General features: G+C 42.2%; 1 protein-coding gene across 1 annotated transcript in view; it reads right to left on the minus strand.

Annotated features, from left to right (window-relative positions):
* Positions 1-14,437, minus strand: part of POLR3A (RNA polymerase III subunit A) — a 53,820-nt gene that overhangs the window by 31,421 nt on the left and 7,962 nt on the right. The window contains exons 7-16 of the mRNA XM_019556083.1: positions 11,487-11,649; positions 10,562-10,698; positions 9,649-9,752; positions 8,839-8,980; positions 8,132-8,272; positions 7,113-7,182; positions 6,055-6,182; positions 2,741-2,879; positions 678-842; positions 265-437 (exon numbers count right to left, since the gene is read on the minus strand). Coding sequence (XP_019411628.1) covers positions 265-437; positions 678-842; positions 2,741-2,879; positions 6,055-6,182; positions 7,113-7,182; positions 8,132-8,272; positions 8,839-8,980; positions 9,649-9,752; positions 10,562-10,698; positions 11,487-11,649 — 1,362 coding nt within the window. The remainder of the gene's footprint in view (positions 1-264; positions 438-677; positions 843-2,740; positions 2,880-6,054; positions 6,183-7,112; positions 7,183-8,131; positions 8,273-8,838; positions 8,981-9,648; positions 9,753-10,561; positions 10,699-11,486; positions 11,650-14,437) is intronic.

The raw sequence follows: 14,437 nt of genomic DNA on the forward strand, positions 1-14,437 counted from the left end.
TGACCCCAGTTGACGCCCCTGGCCCTCAGGCAGGGGGCTGGACTTGATCTTCTGAGGTCCCTTCCAGCCTAATGTCCATGAAATCTATGTACAGAGACACAGTGAAGCCTGTATCTGAATACTACTGGGTTTAAGCACATGCTTAGTTATCTGGATCTACTCCAGTCTTCCAATCCCATCAGAGTGTAGGAGTCTTTTACAAGAATCTGTTCATGGCTAACTCTCAGGAACCATCTGCATTAAAGGATAAAGCATAACTCTTACCTCTAAGGTTTCTTCTGCAGTACAGCCAGGCTGCTGCTGCAGTTTGCCAGTGTTCAAAGCTTCAATATATTCATCACATTTCTTATAGCCAGCATTCAGAAGTTCATACTTGGCTTTTAGCAGTCCCTGGCCTGGGGTGACATCACCAATCCCAATTGAGAATCCACGATTAGCTACAGTAAAATTGCAGAGAGAGAGAGATTGATGTGCAAGAGTTCAGCTCAGAGTCCCATGCAGAACACCTTATAAGAAAACTTTATTATTATATGGAAACTGCGAATTCATTAAGTTAATCTCATTGAGTTCTATTTCCTCAGCTGGCATTTTCAATAGAAAATGTGCTGTGTTATGATGCATATTTTGTTCTAAAAAGGATGTTTAAAAAAAAAAGCAGCACTTTTCAAATTACTTACAGAGATAGACAGGTGCAAGCCTGGCTAATCGTGACATAGCATCTGCAGCTTCTACCTGACCCCAGTCCCTCAGCAAAATGTAAAAGATATTGTTCTTGGATCCAGATCCTAAAGTTCCTTTGTCCATGCTGCCACTCATCAGCTCACTATTGTGGATTGTAACATCTGGAAACACAAATTAAAAAACTGAAAATCTGATAACTTTAACACCTCCATAACTTCAAATGTTGGCTTAACAGTAATTTAGTAGTGTTTCACCTATGTTGATGACAAAAACCAGAATCTAGTATTTGCCATGCTCATAGAAATAACACTGATTATTGATGGAGTTTATCCAATATGATCCCTCTGCCATAGCTATCATACATACATATATACATATACACATATATACACATATACACACACACACAAGTTAGCATTATGCATCTCTTCCCTCAGTTAGATGCTTTTTTACATTCTCTTTTAAAATAACTGTAGCATCCTGTAACTAAAATGCAACTTTAAACATCAACAGTTTCAAAACTTGCAATAAAGAAGTATTATTACATGACAGAAACTGTAAGTATTCTGAGACTTTTATTTAGTCATTTTTATTACCAATCTAAAATTCTCTAGGGCCTATTAGAGCAAGGCACTGGTGAGTCACTTAAGCTTAGATAAAAATGTTAAGTGACTCTATTGCACAAAGAATTAGAGAACAAACTGTTCTTTTTTTTCTTGTAGTAACTCAAAAAATCAGGGATTTAACTGAACTAGAGAAATCCAGTGCTTGATTTTGGGAATTAAGAATTATAATTCCTCCCCAAAAGTTCCATTCTTCCTGTTTCACGCTACTGAAGTTTTTGAAATACAATTATATTGCATGTATTAGGAGAGACATCTCTAATTAAGACATGCTGGGCTACAATCTCCAAGTAAAAAAAAAGTTTAAGACATTTTTCATCTTTGGCCTTTAAATGGTGCACTCATTCAGGTGACTTGTTTTTGCTTCAACAGGAAACACTGTTATTGCAGCTACTACATAGTGCTTGTGAACTTTTCCCTTCAGGCAGGGACTGTGCCTCTTCTGAACATGATCTTCAACCAAATTTTACTACACTCTTTTCCTTTGTCAATGTGTAAAGCAATCAGTGTTCAGAAGGCAACATTCTGGCCATGCTCCCAAAGGCTCCAAACACCTCTGGAGCTGTATCACTGGAAGATACAAACCAACTAACTGTCCTAAGCATGCTGCTGTTTGAATAACCCTACACTGCCTCAGGTTCTGAAGATAGCCCACAGCTACCTCCTGACTCATGCTGCAAGGCAGCATAATGCTCCATCCTCTTAGCAGCTGCACTAAGACTAGATTTAATTTTAGGGATCCATGCACAGGTTTGGTACTAGGCAACTATTTTTTCCCCAATTAGACAGCGAGAGGAACAGCAAATTCTGCAACAGATTGCAGCTAACTGGTTTCAAAGCTGCTAATGCACCAGGGATCCCCATGCATCTTGGATCCCCATGCCATTTCCTGGTTTGTAAACACTAGGTCTGACTGAGAAGCTCTAGGATCAGATTCTGTTTCTGCAAGTTCTTGGGGACAGAGATGGTTCCTAAAAAAGATTCAGGATAGCTAGCTCATCTACTTATTTCAACAACTTCAGTATTTTCCCTAAAAAAAAAAAAAAAGTGTTTGGAAACAGATAGGCCTCAGCTTATTATCTCTCTGTAGAACACTTCCTGCTCAAAAAGTATATCATATTCAGTATTTTTAACTAGAATATAGCACATCTGTTTGATGAATCACAGATAGGAGTTGTTGAGGTTCCTTAATTACTGCATACAAACAGAGAGTGAATATAGTATTTCATGAGTCTTTACAGAAAGTAACAATATTTTTGAGAAAGACAGTAAAACAATCAACTCCTCAGAATTCCTTAGTGCTCTCATTTTCCAATTCTAACCATGAAAAAAAAGCATTTAATTGAATTTTTTTCATTGTGTTTTATGCTGCAATATCAGTAGCAATGAACAAGTAAGAGATCAGAACTGAAGGCAAAGATATCAGAGTAACTCACAAGAATCATTACTACACAAGTCTTCCCCTTTGCCACAATACTGTTTGCCCTTTGTCCGGAGGTTGGCTTTTACAGGACAGTCATCACTAGGTTTGAGAATGAGGCTGAAGACCTGCTTTCCTGTCCAGAGGGTTACAGGCTGAAGGACAAACAAAGAGAAACAGGGAAAACTTTGTTATTCATACAGTAGTAAAGCAACCAAGTTCTTCCATACATAGCCACATATAGGCATTCAGTGTCCGCTGGAAGTCACTGCAGAGAGCAGAACACACCTCCTTCATAATTCTCACACTGTGCAGCAGAGGTCCCCTCTACATGTTATAGCAAGGGTTGTCAACTGGGAGTACGCATACCCCTAGGGCAGGGTTGGGCAAAATGCGGCCTGTGGGCCAGATTGGGCCTGCCAAACCATTTTATCTAGCCTGTGGGGCCCCTAAAAACATTGAGAAAATTAATATTTATCTGCCCCTGGCTGCCTGTCATGTGGCCCTTGATGGCTCACCAAAACTCAGTAAGTGGCCCTCTGCCTGAAATAATTGCCTACCCCTGCCCTAGAGGTAATTGGAAAGGTCACAGGGGTATGTGTGGGTGGGTGGGGTCGGAGCGTGCCCCGAGGCATGGTGGCGTCTCCCCTGGCAGGTTCCCACACATCGCCTCTTACCCAGGGAAGAGGAAAGGCTGTGCTAGGCACCACCAGCCCTTTATGGGACACCACAGTGCCTTATAAAATCATAGAAGTAGGGTCAGAAGGGTCCTTGTAGATCTTCAAGTCCAACCCCCTGCCTGGGCAGGAGAAAAAACTGGGCTCAAATGATTCCAGCCATCAAGGTAGGCATCAAGCCTCCCCTTAAAGACCCCCAGGGTAGGAACCAGCACCACTTCCCTTGGAAGTTGGTTCCTGATCCTAGCCAACCTGACTGTGAAGTAGTTCTTACGGATGTCTAATTTAAACCTACTCTCCAACAACTTGTGGCCATTATTCCTTGTTATGCCAAGTGGCGCTAAGGGAAACAAGGTCTCTCCCAAACCCTTCTGGTCCCCCCTCAGCCTTCTCTTGTGAAGGCTGAACAGGTTCAGGTCCCGCAGTCTCTCATTGTAGGGTCTGCCCTGTTGTCTCCAGATCATGTGGGTGGCCCTCCTCTGGACCCTCTCAATGATGTCCACATCCCTCCTGAAGTGGGGCGCACAGAACTGGACACAGTGCTCCAGCTGTGGCCTGACCAGGGTCAGAGGGGGAGGATCACCTCCTTGGCCCTACCTGAGATGCACCTGTGGGCACAAGGTCCGGTTAGCCCTGCCAACCGTGACCTTGCATTGTCGGCCCATGTTCATCTTGGAGTCAGTAATGACTCCAAGATCCCTTTCTGCCTCTGTGATCTCAAGAAGGGAGTTTCCCCATCCTATAAGTGTGCTGCTGGTTATTACTGTCCAAGTGCAGCACCCTGCACTTGTCAGTATTGAAACACATCCTGTTTTTGTTAGCACACCCCTGTAACCTATTCAGGTCTTGCTGCAATTTTTCCCTCCCTACTAGCATGCTCACCTCACCCCAAATTTCGGTATCATCAGCGAATTTAAACAGGTTACTTTTCACCCCGTTGTCCAAATCGCTGATAAAGAAATCGAACAGCATGGGCCCAAGGACCGAGCCCTGGGGGACTCCGCTGCCCACTTCCCCCCAGGTCGAATATGACCCGTCCACCACCACCCTCTGAGTATGACCCTTCAGCCAATCTGCAATCCATCTGACTGTGTAGGCATCAATGCCACAGTCGCCCAATTTTTTAATGAGGATGGGGTGGGAAATGGTGTCAAAGGCCTTGCTGAAGTCCAGAAAGACTACATCCACGGCGACACCTACAGCCAATGCTTTTGTGACCTGATCTTAAAAGGCAATCAGGTTGGTCTGACGTGAGCAATCATGGTCCTCCCCACCCCAATTCGCTCTCCTGATTGGCCACCAGGCCACCACCCTCAGCCAATAGCCAAGGGAAAGGAGACCATCCACTGCAGATGGATGTGGGATAGTGGGGCTCGCACGCAGCGGTTGCTGGGACCACTTATTATCCCACACCATGGCCCTCCAGGAGCAGGGCCGGGGGACGGGCAAGGGCACTGGCACCCCTCTGCAGGCCACAGGCACCACCCAGCTGGCTGGATGCTGTGAAGGTGTGCTCCCACATCTAGCTGCTGCCGCCAGAAGTGGTACACTTGTTTAAAAAGGTTGAAAATCCCTACGTTACAGGTATTACACAATTAACAGGTAAAAAGCAGTTATCAAACAACAAAAAGCTCTAACCCGCTATAAAGGCAGGCCGTGAAAATGTATACTAAATGTATACCTGGTTGTTATTGAGCTTTAATTTGCACACGCAGTAGGGTCGTCCCTGTAGTTAGGAGCCTCACCAGCTGACAGGGCTCTCAAGCCCTGGGGATCATGGCTACTGTGACCCCAAGGCTCAGGGGTGCATGAAACCACCAATTCACCTGGGACTCTCAGCCCTAGGTGCACCTCGCACACAGCTGAAACTGAAAACCCTGCAATTGGGGTTCATGGCCCTGGCTGTGTGTGGCCCCCATGGCTGGGAGCCCCCTCAGCATAGAGCATGGGAGCCCACCTCTTGTAAACGCAGGGGCCCTGAACTGACGATAAAGCATGATGGGATCTAATGTGCGATCCCACAATCATCCCTCTTGCCACGTACGTGCAGCATGGCAGGTGGTATGATTCTGTGGATCATGCATTAGATCCAATCACGCCTTTACCTACATGTGCAGAGGGGGCCTGAGGAGACACAGGCAGACTCTGAACAGTCTGGGTCAGCCAGTCAGGGTGTGCAGATGCTATCTGTCTTTGGACAGACCAAGGGAACCTGCAGAGCTCTCCAACATGCATGCGCAAGGGCTCCCTGGATGCGTAGCATCAGCGCTGCAAGTTCTCTGTCCTTGGGGCCCATCATGCAAAATGCCTCTTCAGGCATCTCCAGGTAAGTTTTTCTAACAGGAGAACAAGCCTGTGCATGCTTCGGAGCACCAGCCCAGCCCTGCATGCGGAATGTGGAACAACCTTACGCACTGGCATGATCCAGTGCCTGAGGCTATATCGTTTAGCTTTCAGGGCTTCCCAAGGCTGCATATGACACAGAACTACATAATGCTTCTCTCCCTCATCACTACGTGAAACACTTACAACAAGAAAACTACAGTAAGAACAGTATCATTAAAATTCAGTCTCATGCAGCTACAAAAATGAGTCAAGACTGCACAGCATATAGAGAAGGCCAATTGTGACAGTTAAAAAGAGTATGATGCACCTTTAGGATTGCTGGGGGTGGAAGGCGAACTTTAATCTTCTCATCCTTGCCAACCAGGATAGAAGCAATAATTTGACAGGCTTTGGCTCTATCAAAAAAGGTGTCTTTTAGTGTAAGCAGATAGGCACCTAGAATGCAAAAAAAGAAAGTTAAATCTGACAGACTGAAGTGGTATTAAATTTTAAAAAGTTATTGCACATTAAGTATAACTGATACTAGTTACCCATTTAATGCATAAGATGACAGCAGTGCTTAGACAGCTTAGAGTTAACAATGTTTCTCAGCACTTCATTTTTCTGAAAAGGATTTTTGTTCCAGAAATTCTCAACACCAAGATAAATGTTCCCCTACAATACTTTAAAAATGAAGGCTGCTTACAGAAAAGAAAACAAAAAATGAAAATACTCGACCCAAAAAACCCCAGTGTTTTACTTTCAACTTGGTGCAGCACCTGCTCAAAAAAAGGCATCATATCAATTCGACCTGACTGACCCAATGTCTGTATAGACCATGCACTTCAGCAGGGCTTTTTGGTACTAATCAGGTACTAGATAAAAGCACCAAAAAGCCCTGCTGAAGTGTGTGATCTATAAAGACACAGGGCAAGTCAGGCCTAACTGATGTGATGACTTTTTTGGTAAAGTGCTGGGTTTCCTCCCCCACCATATCTGTCTGCAGCCAAAAAAGTATATCCAAGAACTATTCAGTAGCCCCTTCCAAAAGAGATTGCTGACCTACTAATATACTCAATAAGTATATTCTTAACAGATACTTAAATGCGTAATTTCTAGGGTTGGTGATATTTGTTAACCAATTTTTATTACAATTCACCCTAATCAACCAAGATTATGAGCGGAAGATTAGAAAAACATTTTGTACTCCATTTATTTGCTTAACACATTTGACAGCACTATGTCTAGTCTGTTTCATTTCTTCTCAGTCAGAGAGACAATGTTTACATGCCAGACTGGCTGCATCCTAAAACATCATAGGTACATCAACTTATACAGGAATGCAAAAAAAACCAAACAAACAAAAGAAGCACTTCACATACAGACCTGTAAGAAAATCTTGTATAGCAGCAATGAGAGGCTCTCCATTTCTTGGAGTTACTAAGTTTGCTTTGGTCTGTATAGCACAAGAATAGAAAAAGGGTGAAATTTATAAAGATTCTGAAGATAAAAATGACTTCAAGTCCATTACCCACTTTGTTTGAGCACTGAAGCATTAAACATAGTTTACTCAAGTGTGCAGGATAAATTCTGAAGATGGAGGAAATTTAGCACTTGAGAACTATCATAACTAATGTTTATATGAGTTAGAACTAAAACTAACACTTGTAAACCAGAAGAGTATTCTCTCCACATTTTTTCATACAAGAAAAGAAAACAGCCAAACCTGATGCATTTTGGAGGTTACTTTCCCAACACAGTTTTGCCAAAGCAGGGCAAAGGGAATGGAAGGAGAACCAAATAAATGCTTCAAAGGTGCTCCTTTATCCGAGAGTCAATAGGAAGCAGGAGCCCAATTGTCATAAAGGGGACTCGACTGCTTTTGAAAACTTGTCTACAGCCTCCCTTCTTAATCTCTCTCAACTATCACATCATTTCTTCTTTTTTTGTTCATCCATTTAACATATCCCTTCCTTCTTGTATACCCTGTCCCTTTTTTTGTATTACTGTTCCTACCTCATCACCCCTCTCAACTGTTGTGGTGACCAGAAAGAGACAGATCCCTCACTGTACAGAAGACGGTCCCTTATTTCTGAAGCATTTAACTAATCAAAGGTTGGCAGCCAGATCCCAAAGACATGGGAACAAACTGACTTTGATTTTCAAGGATATTAAGTAATAAGCAACTCTTTGCTGCCTTAACAGCTTTCTTGTTAAGATTTTCCATATCATTAACAGAGACTTTCCAGTCAGCTAAGGACTTTAGCTCTACTGTCTATCAGTACAAGAACCCCTTGTTGATCAATGCAGATCTTAAATTCATTATGAAATAAAGACCCTTGTCATATGGAAATATAGGAGTACTGAAGAATACCCACTACCCAAAAATAAGATGATCCACTTACCCCCATCAGAACAAGTGCTTCTGCTTTGGCCTCTTCTGTTTGGGGAAGATGAAGGTTCATCTCATCTCCATCAAAATCTGCATTGTATGGTGTACAGACACATTCATTAAACCTGAAAGTCCTGTGTGGTTTGACTCTAGCCTGCAAAAAAAAAAAAAAAAAAGCGGGAGGGGAAAGAGGGGTAAAAATATAGAAGTGATGCAGCATACAGAGTTATGGAAAACTTAAAAAGGCTCCCAAGTTATGTTCTTGTAGATTATATGCTCCTACCTCATAAATAAAAAGATGCAAGTCTCACTTAATTACATGCTTAATCTGAACATCAACTAGCAGAAGCTTAGCAAGGTACAATAAAGTTAAGTGAATTTATTTACTAATTAATATTTTTATTTACTTGCAAAACATTAGATACAGTCCATACCAGGTGTCCGACTAACAACAAAAACGAAATACCAAGAGACCTAAACCAAAGGCATCTGAAAACTGTGGCATGCAGTAGTACTATCTGAACAAGAGACTTGGATTATGTTTCCCCATTCTCTTGCACAAGCATCATACTCTTGTGTCTGGGTTAATTCCCAAGTGCTGTTACATTTTAGATAGAAATAGATATGGTTTGAGTGAAATATTAAGCAAATTAACTGAAAACCATTGAAGGTTAAGGTTGCTGACTTGTGAACCCAGTACTAGGCTGAGCATGTGCTTACTATGTGAGCCATGATGCTCAGCTTGTGGAGAGAGGGCTGTCGGTTGAACAATACTATATCCCCATCTATAAGATGTCGTTCCACAATGTCCCCAAACTTTAGCTCCTGAGCCATCTTCTCTCGGTTGCCATATTTCAAAAATCTTGAAATAAAAAAAAGTTGAGTCAAAATCTTAGAGAAACAGAAATGCAGAGAAGACAATAAGTAAAGATCATGCCTTTATTGGTGTTAGTTTCTTGAAAAGTGTGCTGGGACAACCATTTTGCAACATACTTTTTGAACATGTAATAATCCTTCAGGAAAGAAACTATTTTATTCACTGAGTGAAACTACACCTGGAAGTTGCCTGCAAAAATGAGTGATGTCAGTTTAACATCATAGACTAGTAGAGTGATGTTTCTAATTAACAGATACATTATGCTCTGACTGACTTGTTATCTTTGGAAAACAGCATACCCACAGAAATCATGTTTATGAAAAAGAGAAGTAGGACCAATTTGTTTTATAAAGTAACAGGGGTCTATCATCTATATATAAATCAACAAAACTGAGTCTGTGCTAACTTTACTACAGGTCTGTAGAAAGAATCCTCCATTAGTGTTTAGGTTTGCTTGCACGATTTACTTTTAGGTCACATAAGATTTTAGATGTTATACCCTTTAGGAATGACATCTATATACATCTATATCTGTATCTATAGAAATACAGCCAGAAAGTCCTTATCTACAGAATAAACAACCAAAATCACTTAAGAAGCAAGATAAAAATAATAGCAAATGGGAAGTGAACCATTATAGATAAATGTTATACCTTTTCATCTGTGTATGCCTTTGCTGAATGAAGTTGGCTCCAGGGTGAACCTCAGGACCATTGCGAACAAGTTTCCTCAAGAAATCTATGTTTGCTTTGTTCACCTTCAACATAAAGTTATTGTTTAGAAATGTGTATTAACCCCCCCCCCCGCCCCAAGAAATAAGTCATTTTAGATTCTTAGGTTCAATTGCCAACTTTAAAATAGTTTGAAGCAACCAACTTTGATCTGCTGCAGGGACTGGAAGAAAAAGAAAAAACAAGAACATCTAACCCGCCTTGATCTTTTGGAGTAAGACAGGTGACTGAATTAATTAATGGCTTGTTGATCAAACTGACCAGGAAGAAACTTGAAAAGCATCTCTCAAGACACGAGGATCAACATTAAAATGTTAAAAAAATGTAACAAGCAAGTAAAGCTGTAAGATTAGAACTTGGAAAAGGAAATATGGATCCTATAAGCAAAAACTGACCAAACCTCTTTACCCATCTTGTATGTATTTTAGGGCACGCAATTAGCTAGTACAATTACTACAGAAAGGCTTGCAGAATGATAAATATGTGAAATGTGTGGTTTTTAAATATCCCGTGAGTTGTTTACTGTGACAGCTAACACGTACCACCATAAAAAAATATTATACTGGGCCACAGTCTGGGTTCAATGTTGCCACTGTAAAGCTGACTTGCTTCCTCAGAGCCAACAACAGATAATCAACCTATGCCCCTAAGACTTTCTCATGCCACTGATAGCGGGCATAGAGCCCCAGGACTGACATTCTGTTGTTCTCCACTGATTGTATCCACATCCTATTTACTTATTTCATCCAGTGATCAGAATATTACAGACAATAGGTAATACATGTTTCTGATGAAAAAAATGCAGGCAAAGATAGCTTGGGTTTATAATACTTACTTTTTCAGGAAATGTTAATATTTTGGCAACATGAACAGGTACTGCCACCTCGTCTATTCGTAAGTTAGGATCAGGGGAGATAACTGTTCTGCCTGAGAAGTCCACTCGCTTTCCAGACAGGTTGCCTCTAAACCGACCTAAAAGAATGAGCCAGTTAAAACCCAGTTTAGAACAGGGAAAGCTTTGAGACTGGCACTTATGGAACAATACAGGATTATCAATACAAGCCCATCGTGTAGAAAAGTAGTTCTTAAATCTCTTTAGACTCAAGGCACCCCCTCACAAAATGCCATCTCTTCATTTTTGCTCATTTTTTGATCACAGAAGATTACTAGAGAGAGACCACAACAGATTAGAATGATCTTAATACTACAGATTCTTATTTCAGATGTCCTGGTTTATCTTGTGAATCTTTTTTCTACATACATAACAGCCTTAACAGTGCATGACAACCCACATCTCCCCTGTAATAATCTTAAGGAACCCAACCCTAGGCTGCCATTGCACTCTGCTTGAGAGTTACTGACCTAGAGTAGGGGTGCTCAGTGCCTGGTCCGTGGATCAAATCTAGCCCATGAAGCCATGACATTCAGCTCATGAGGTTTCCCACAGGTTGGAAAATTTGCAGCAGAGGAACAGTGGCAATTAATACCAACAACATTCCTCCTCCACTGCCAAAATTCCCAAGCCCCATGTGGCTAGCCTGGGGCCTGGTCCCTCTTCCCCACCACAAATATGACTGGATCATGCTCAGGTCAAAGCCCCACAGGCCCAACACATCCCACAGGGCAAAAAAGGCTAGGCACCACTGATCTAGAGTAAACAATGCCCAACTGAACCAGTAATAACCATGTAAAATTATTAAATATGTTGGGTCAAAATCTACTGAGGCAACTCATTTTCCAAGTGTAAAAATTTGTCATACCCTGCTTCCCCTTCAGCCTTTGGACAAATCCTCTGGTCCATTTCTTAGGTGCCATGTTAAGGGGAATTCCAGAGAGCTCGCTGTTAATGTAGAGAGCACACTGCAGCTGTAGGAAGTCCCAGTCTTCCATTATCATCTGTGTTTTGGCTCCCGATATCCTATGCTAATAAAGATAAATTACCCAGTTCAGAAAATAAATGGGATAGACAAAATTCACAAGGAACATGTTTTTTCAAGAACTTCCTAAATTCATAAGTGCATGAAGAAAAGCTTGATGCTCATGAAGAAACATTCCAAACAACTTCATATCACTTTAAAATTGTGAAGGAAGCACAGCACTGGAACCTTCACCATAACTAAACTTATACTACAAGCTCTTCATGCTCAAGCCCACAGGCATGTAACCACACAATCATTTTCTTTTTGGCAAGGTCAGCTTTTACTAGCAGCAAAAGTTAAAGATATACATGTTCATCTGACAACGGCCCTTGTATACATAACATAGGAAGGCTCCAAACTGATCTAATAAAACCAGACAGTTAAAACTAGTTTAGAGAAGGGTACTATTTTGAAAATGAGACTTGTAAGAAAAATATATTTCCAAAACACTACACTTAATACAAGTACAACACTGATAGTCAATACTATGATACTGGCCTAGTAACGACTGGGGAAAATTTTACTGCTTTTGATGACTTTCTCATCCTTGTAGGATACAATTTTGACTGTACTTATCCCTTTCCTGGCTAAAGAACATCACATATGGCAGGGGCTGCCAACTTGATAATCACATTGAGGTGGTGGAGTGGCCAACTGTAAGTGGCACAGGCAGCTTGTATGTCATGCAGATGATCAAGGAAGGGACAGGCAGCATGTCAGCAGATAGAGCACAAAGCAGAGCTGCAGATCAGGCAGGTAAGACAGGGCAGGGAGCAGAAAGCACAACAGCTGATCAGGCAGGAAGAGAGGATTGGAATGACACTTGGGGAGGGTGTGGGACTAGTTTGTAACACCCGCCAAAACAGGTAGCCCCCACTGATGTAAGAGGTGCAGCATGCACCTCTGTGGCAGAACTAAAAGCAAACAAAGCCCAAAGAATAATGCATACAGACTATGCAACGTCTTTCAGAGAATCAAGTTATAACCCCAAAGCTAGTTTTGACAAATCTCACAACCTGGATCTGTCTCGGTCTCCAGAGGGCTGATACGAGGGTTCTGAGGTATGAAGCGTTTCAGTCACTTTAAGGAGTGCTCAGTCATCTGTACAGATGTGACTACACTGATTTTAGAGAGTTGCTTGTTTCTGTTCAGGTTCTTGACCAATTTAAATTAAACCAAAGCAAGCCTGGTTAAACCTAAAATAAGAATTGCTACAACCCTTCCCACCTGTTTAATTTCAAATCAGTATTTAAGAACCCCCCCCCAAAACTCTAATTGTTTTTAACAAACCCCAAGCAGCTGCATGTCTCATACAGTCCTTGACAGAGCTGAAAAGAAATTCTAGGATGCTATCATTTTTTGAAAAAGGAGATGAGTTTCCTAGAATCTGGAAAGCACTGACGTTGGCAAAAAGTTGATATATACAGCTCCTTCCCTTCCATAGGAGGGACAGGATGAGGTAAAGGAAAGGAAAGCTTGAACAGCAAAGTATTAAAAGAAAAAAAAAGAGAGACTATGTACAAGTGTTATCTTTCTACCAGGAGAATTGCAACTCCCCTGGTAGAAACAGCAAGCATACAAACATTCAAGCCATTTCTGCCAGACCGAAAATGGCAGTTACAAAAGGAAAATAACTGAAGTCCAATCAGAAAGAAGTTACTCTTGGGAGTTTCTCTCAGGAGAACAAATGTGTGTACACTTCCAACAGTAGTTGAAACGGGGGGAAGGCTCCTGTGTTTTCCAGAGAATGGGGTCACTCCAGCCATAACAAGGCCTGGGGGACAGCTGCTCCTATCCCTCCTGTAGACTGAAAGAGGAGGGGATAAACAGCCACCAGCTACACCTTCCTGGCTTCTAACCCAGAGTCCCCAGTGTGAGAGGCAGGCAAGGGCTCTGACATGCTGCTCCATCCACTCAGCTGATGCAAGCCCCCTTCCAGTGCCCAGAAGCTGAGTGGACAAAACAGTGCTGCGAGACTCCTGCCTACACTGGGCACTCCAGTGTGAGGAGCAGGCAGTGGCTTTGATTTGCTGTTCCAGTCTCCCTGAATGGAAACAAGCACATAGGAGCAGTTGCTGCTCCCCATGCTTTACCCAGACCAGGATCACTCCCGTCTCAGGAAGGCACAAGGAGCACAGGAAAGGAGGAAGGTTTCAGGATGAGTGCCTGTATTGCTCCCTATCCTAGAATCATTTATAGCAATGGAAATTTCACTGCTGGAAATGAACACCCATAAGCAGCTGGCGTGTTGGAGAAGGCCCAGAAGAGAGAGAGACCCTACTGCCACAGGAGGAGAGTGTATACATTTCTATTACCTGAACCACAGATGCAACTCAAAATCATCTATCAAGTTGGGAAGTAACCAAAAAGTGTGAAGGCTATACTGGACTTTGGATTGAAATTCATACATATAATCAATCCAGCACATTTAACAGCTCTTGGAATTTTACCAGTATGTCACTAATAGCCAAGCAGAAAGTATCACTTGAAACAGCCTTTGCTATTTCATAGAATCATAGAAGTAGGGTCGGAAGGGACCTTGTAGATCTTCAAGTCCGACCCCCAACCTGGGCGGGAGGAAAAAAAAACAAACCAAAAACTGGGCTCAAATGAGTCTAGCCAGGTAGGCATCAAGACTCTTCTTAAAGACCCCCAGGGTAGGAGCCAGCACCACTTCCCTTGGAAGTTGGTTCCAGCTCCTAGCCACCCTAACTGTGAAGTAGTTCTTGCGGATGTCTAATCTAAACCTACTCTCCAATAATTTGTGTCCATTGTTCCTTGTCATGCCAGGG

The sequence above is a fragment of the Crocodylus porosus genome, unplaced genomic scaffold (assembly GCF_001723895.1).
Source record: "Crocodylus porosus isolate Cpor-Errol unplaced genomic scaffold, CroPor_comp1, whole genome shotgun sequence".
Lineage (NCBI taxonomy): Eukaryota > Metazoa > Chordata > Crocodylia > Crocodylidae > Crocodylus > Crocodylus porosus.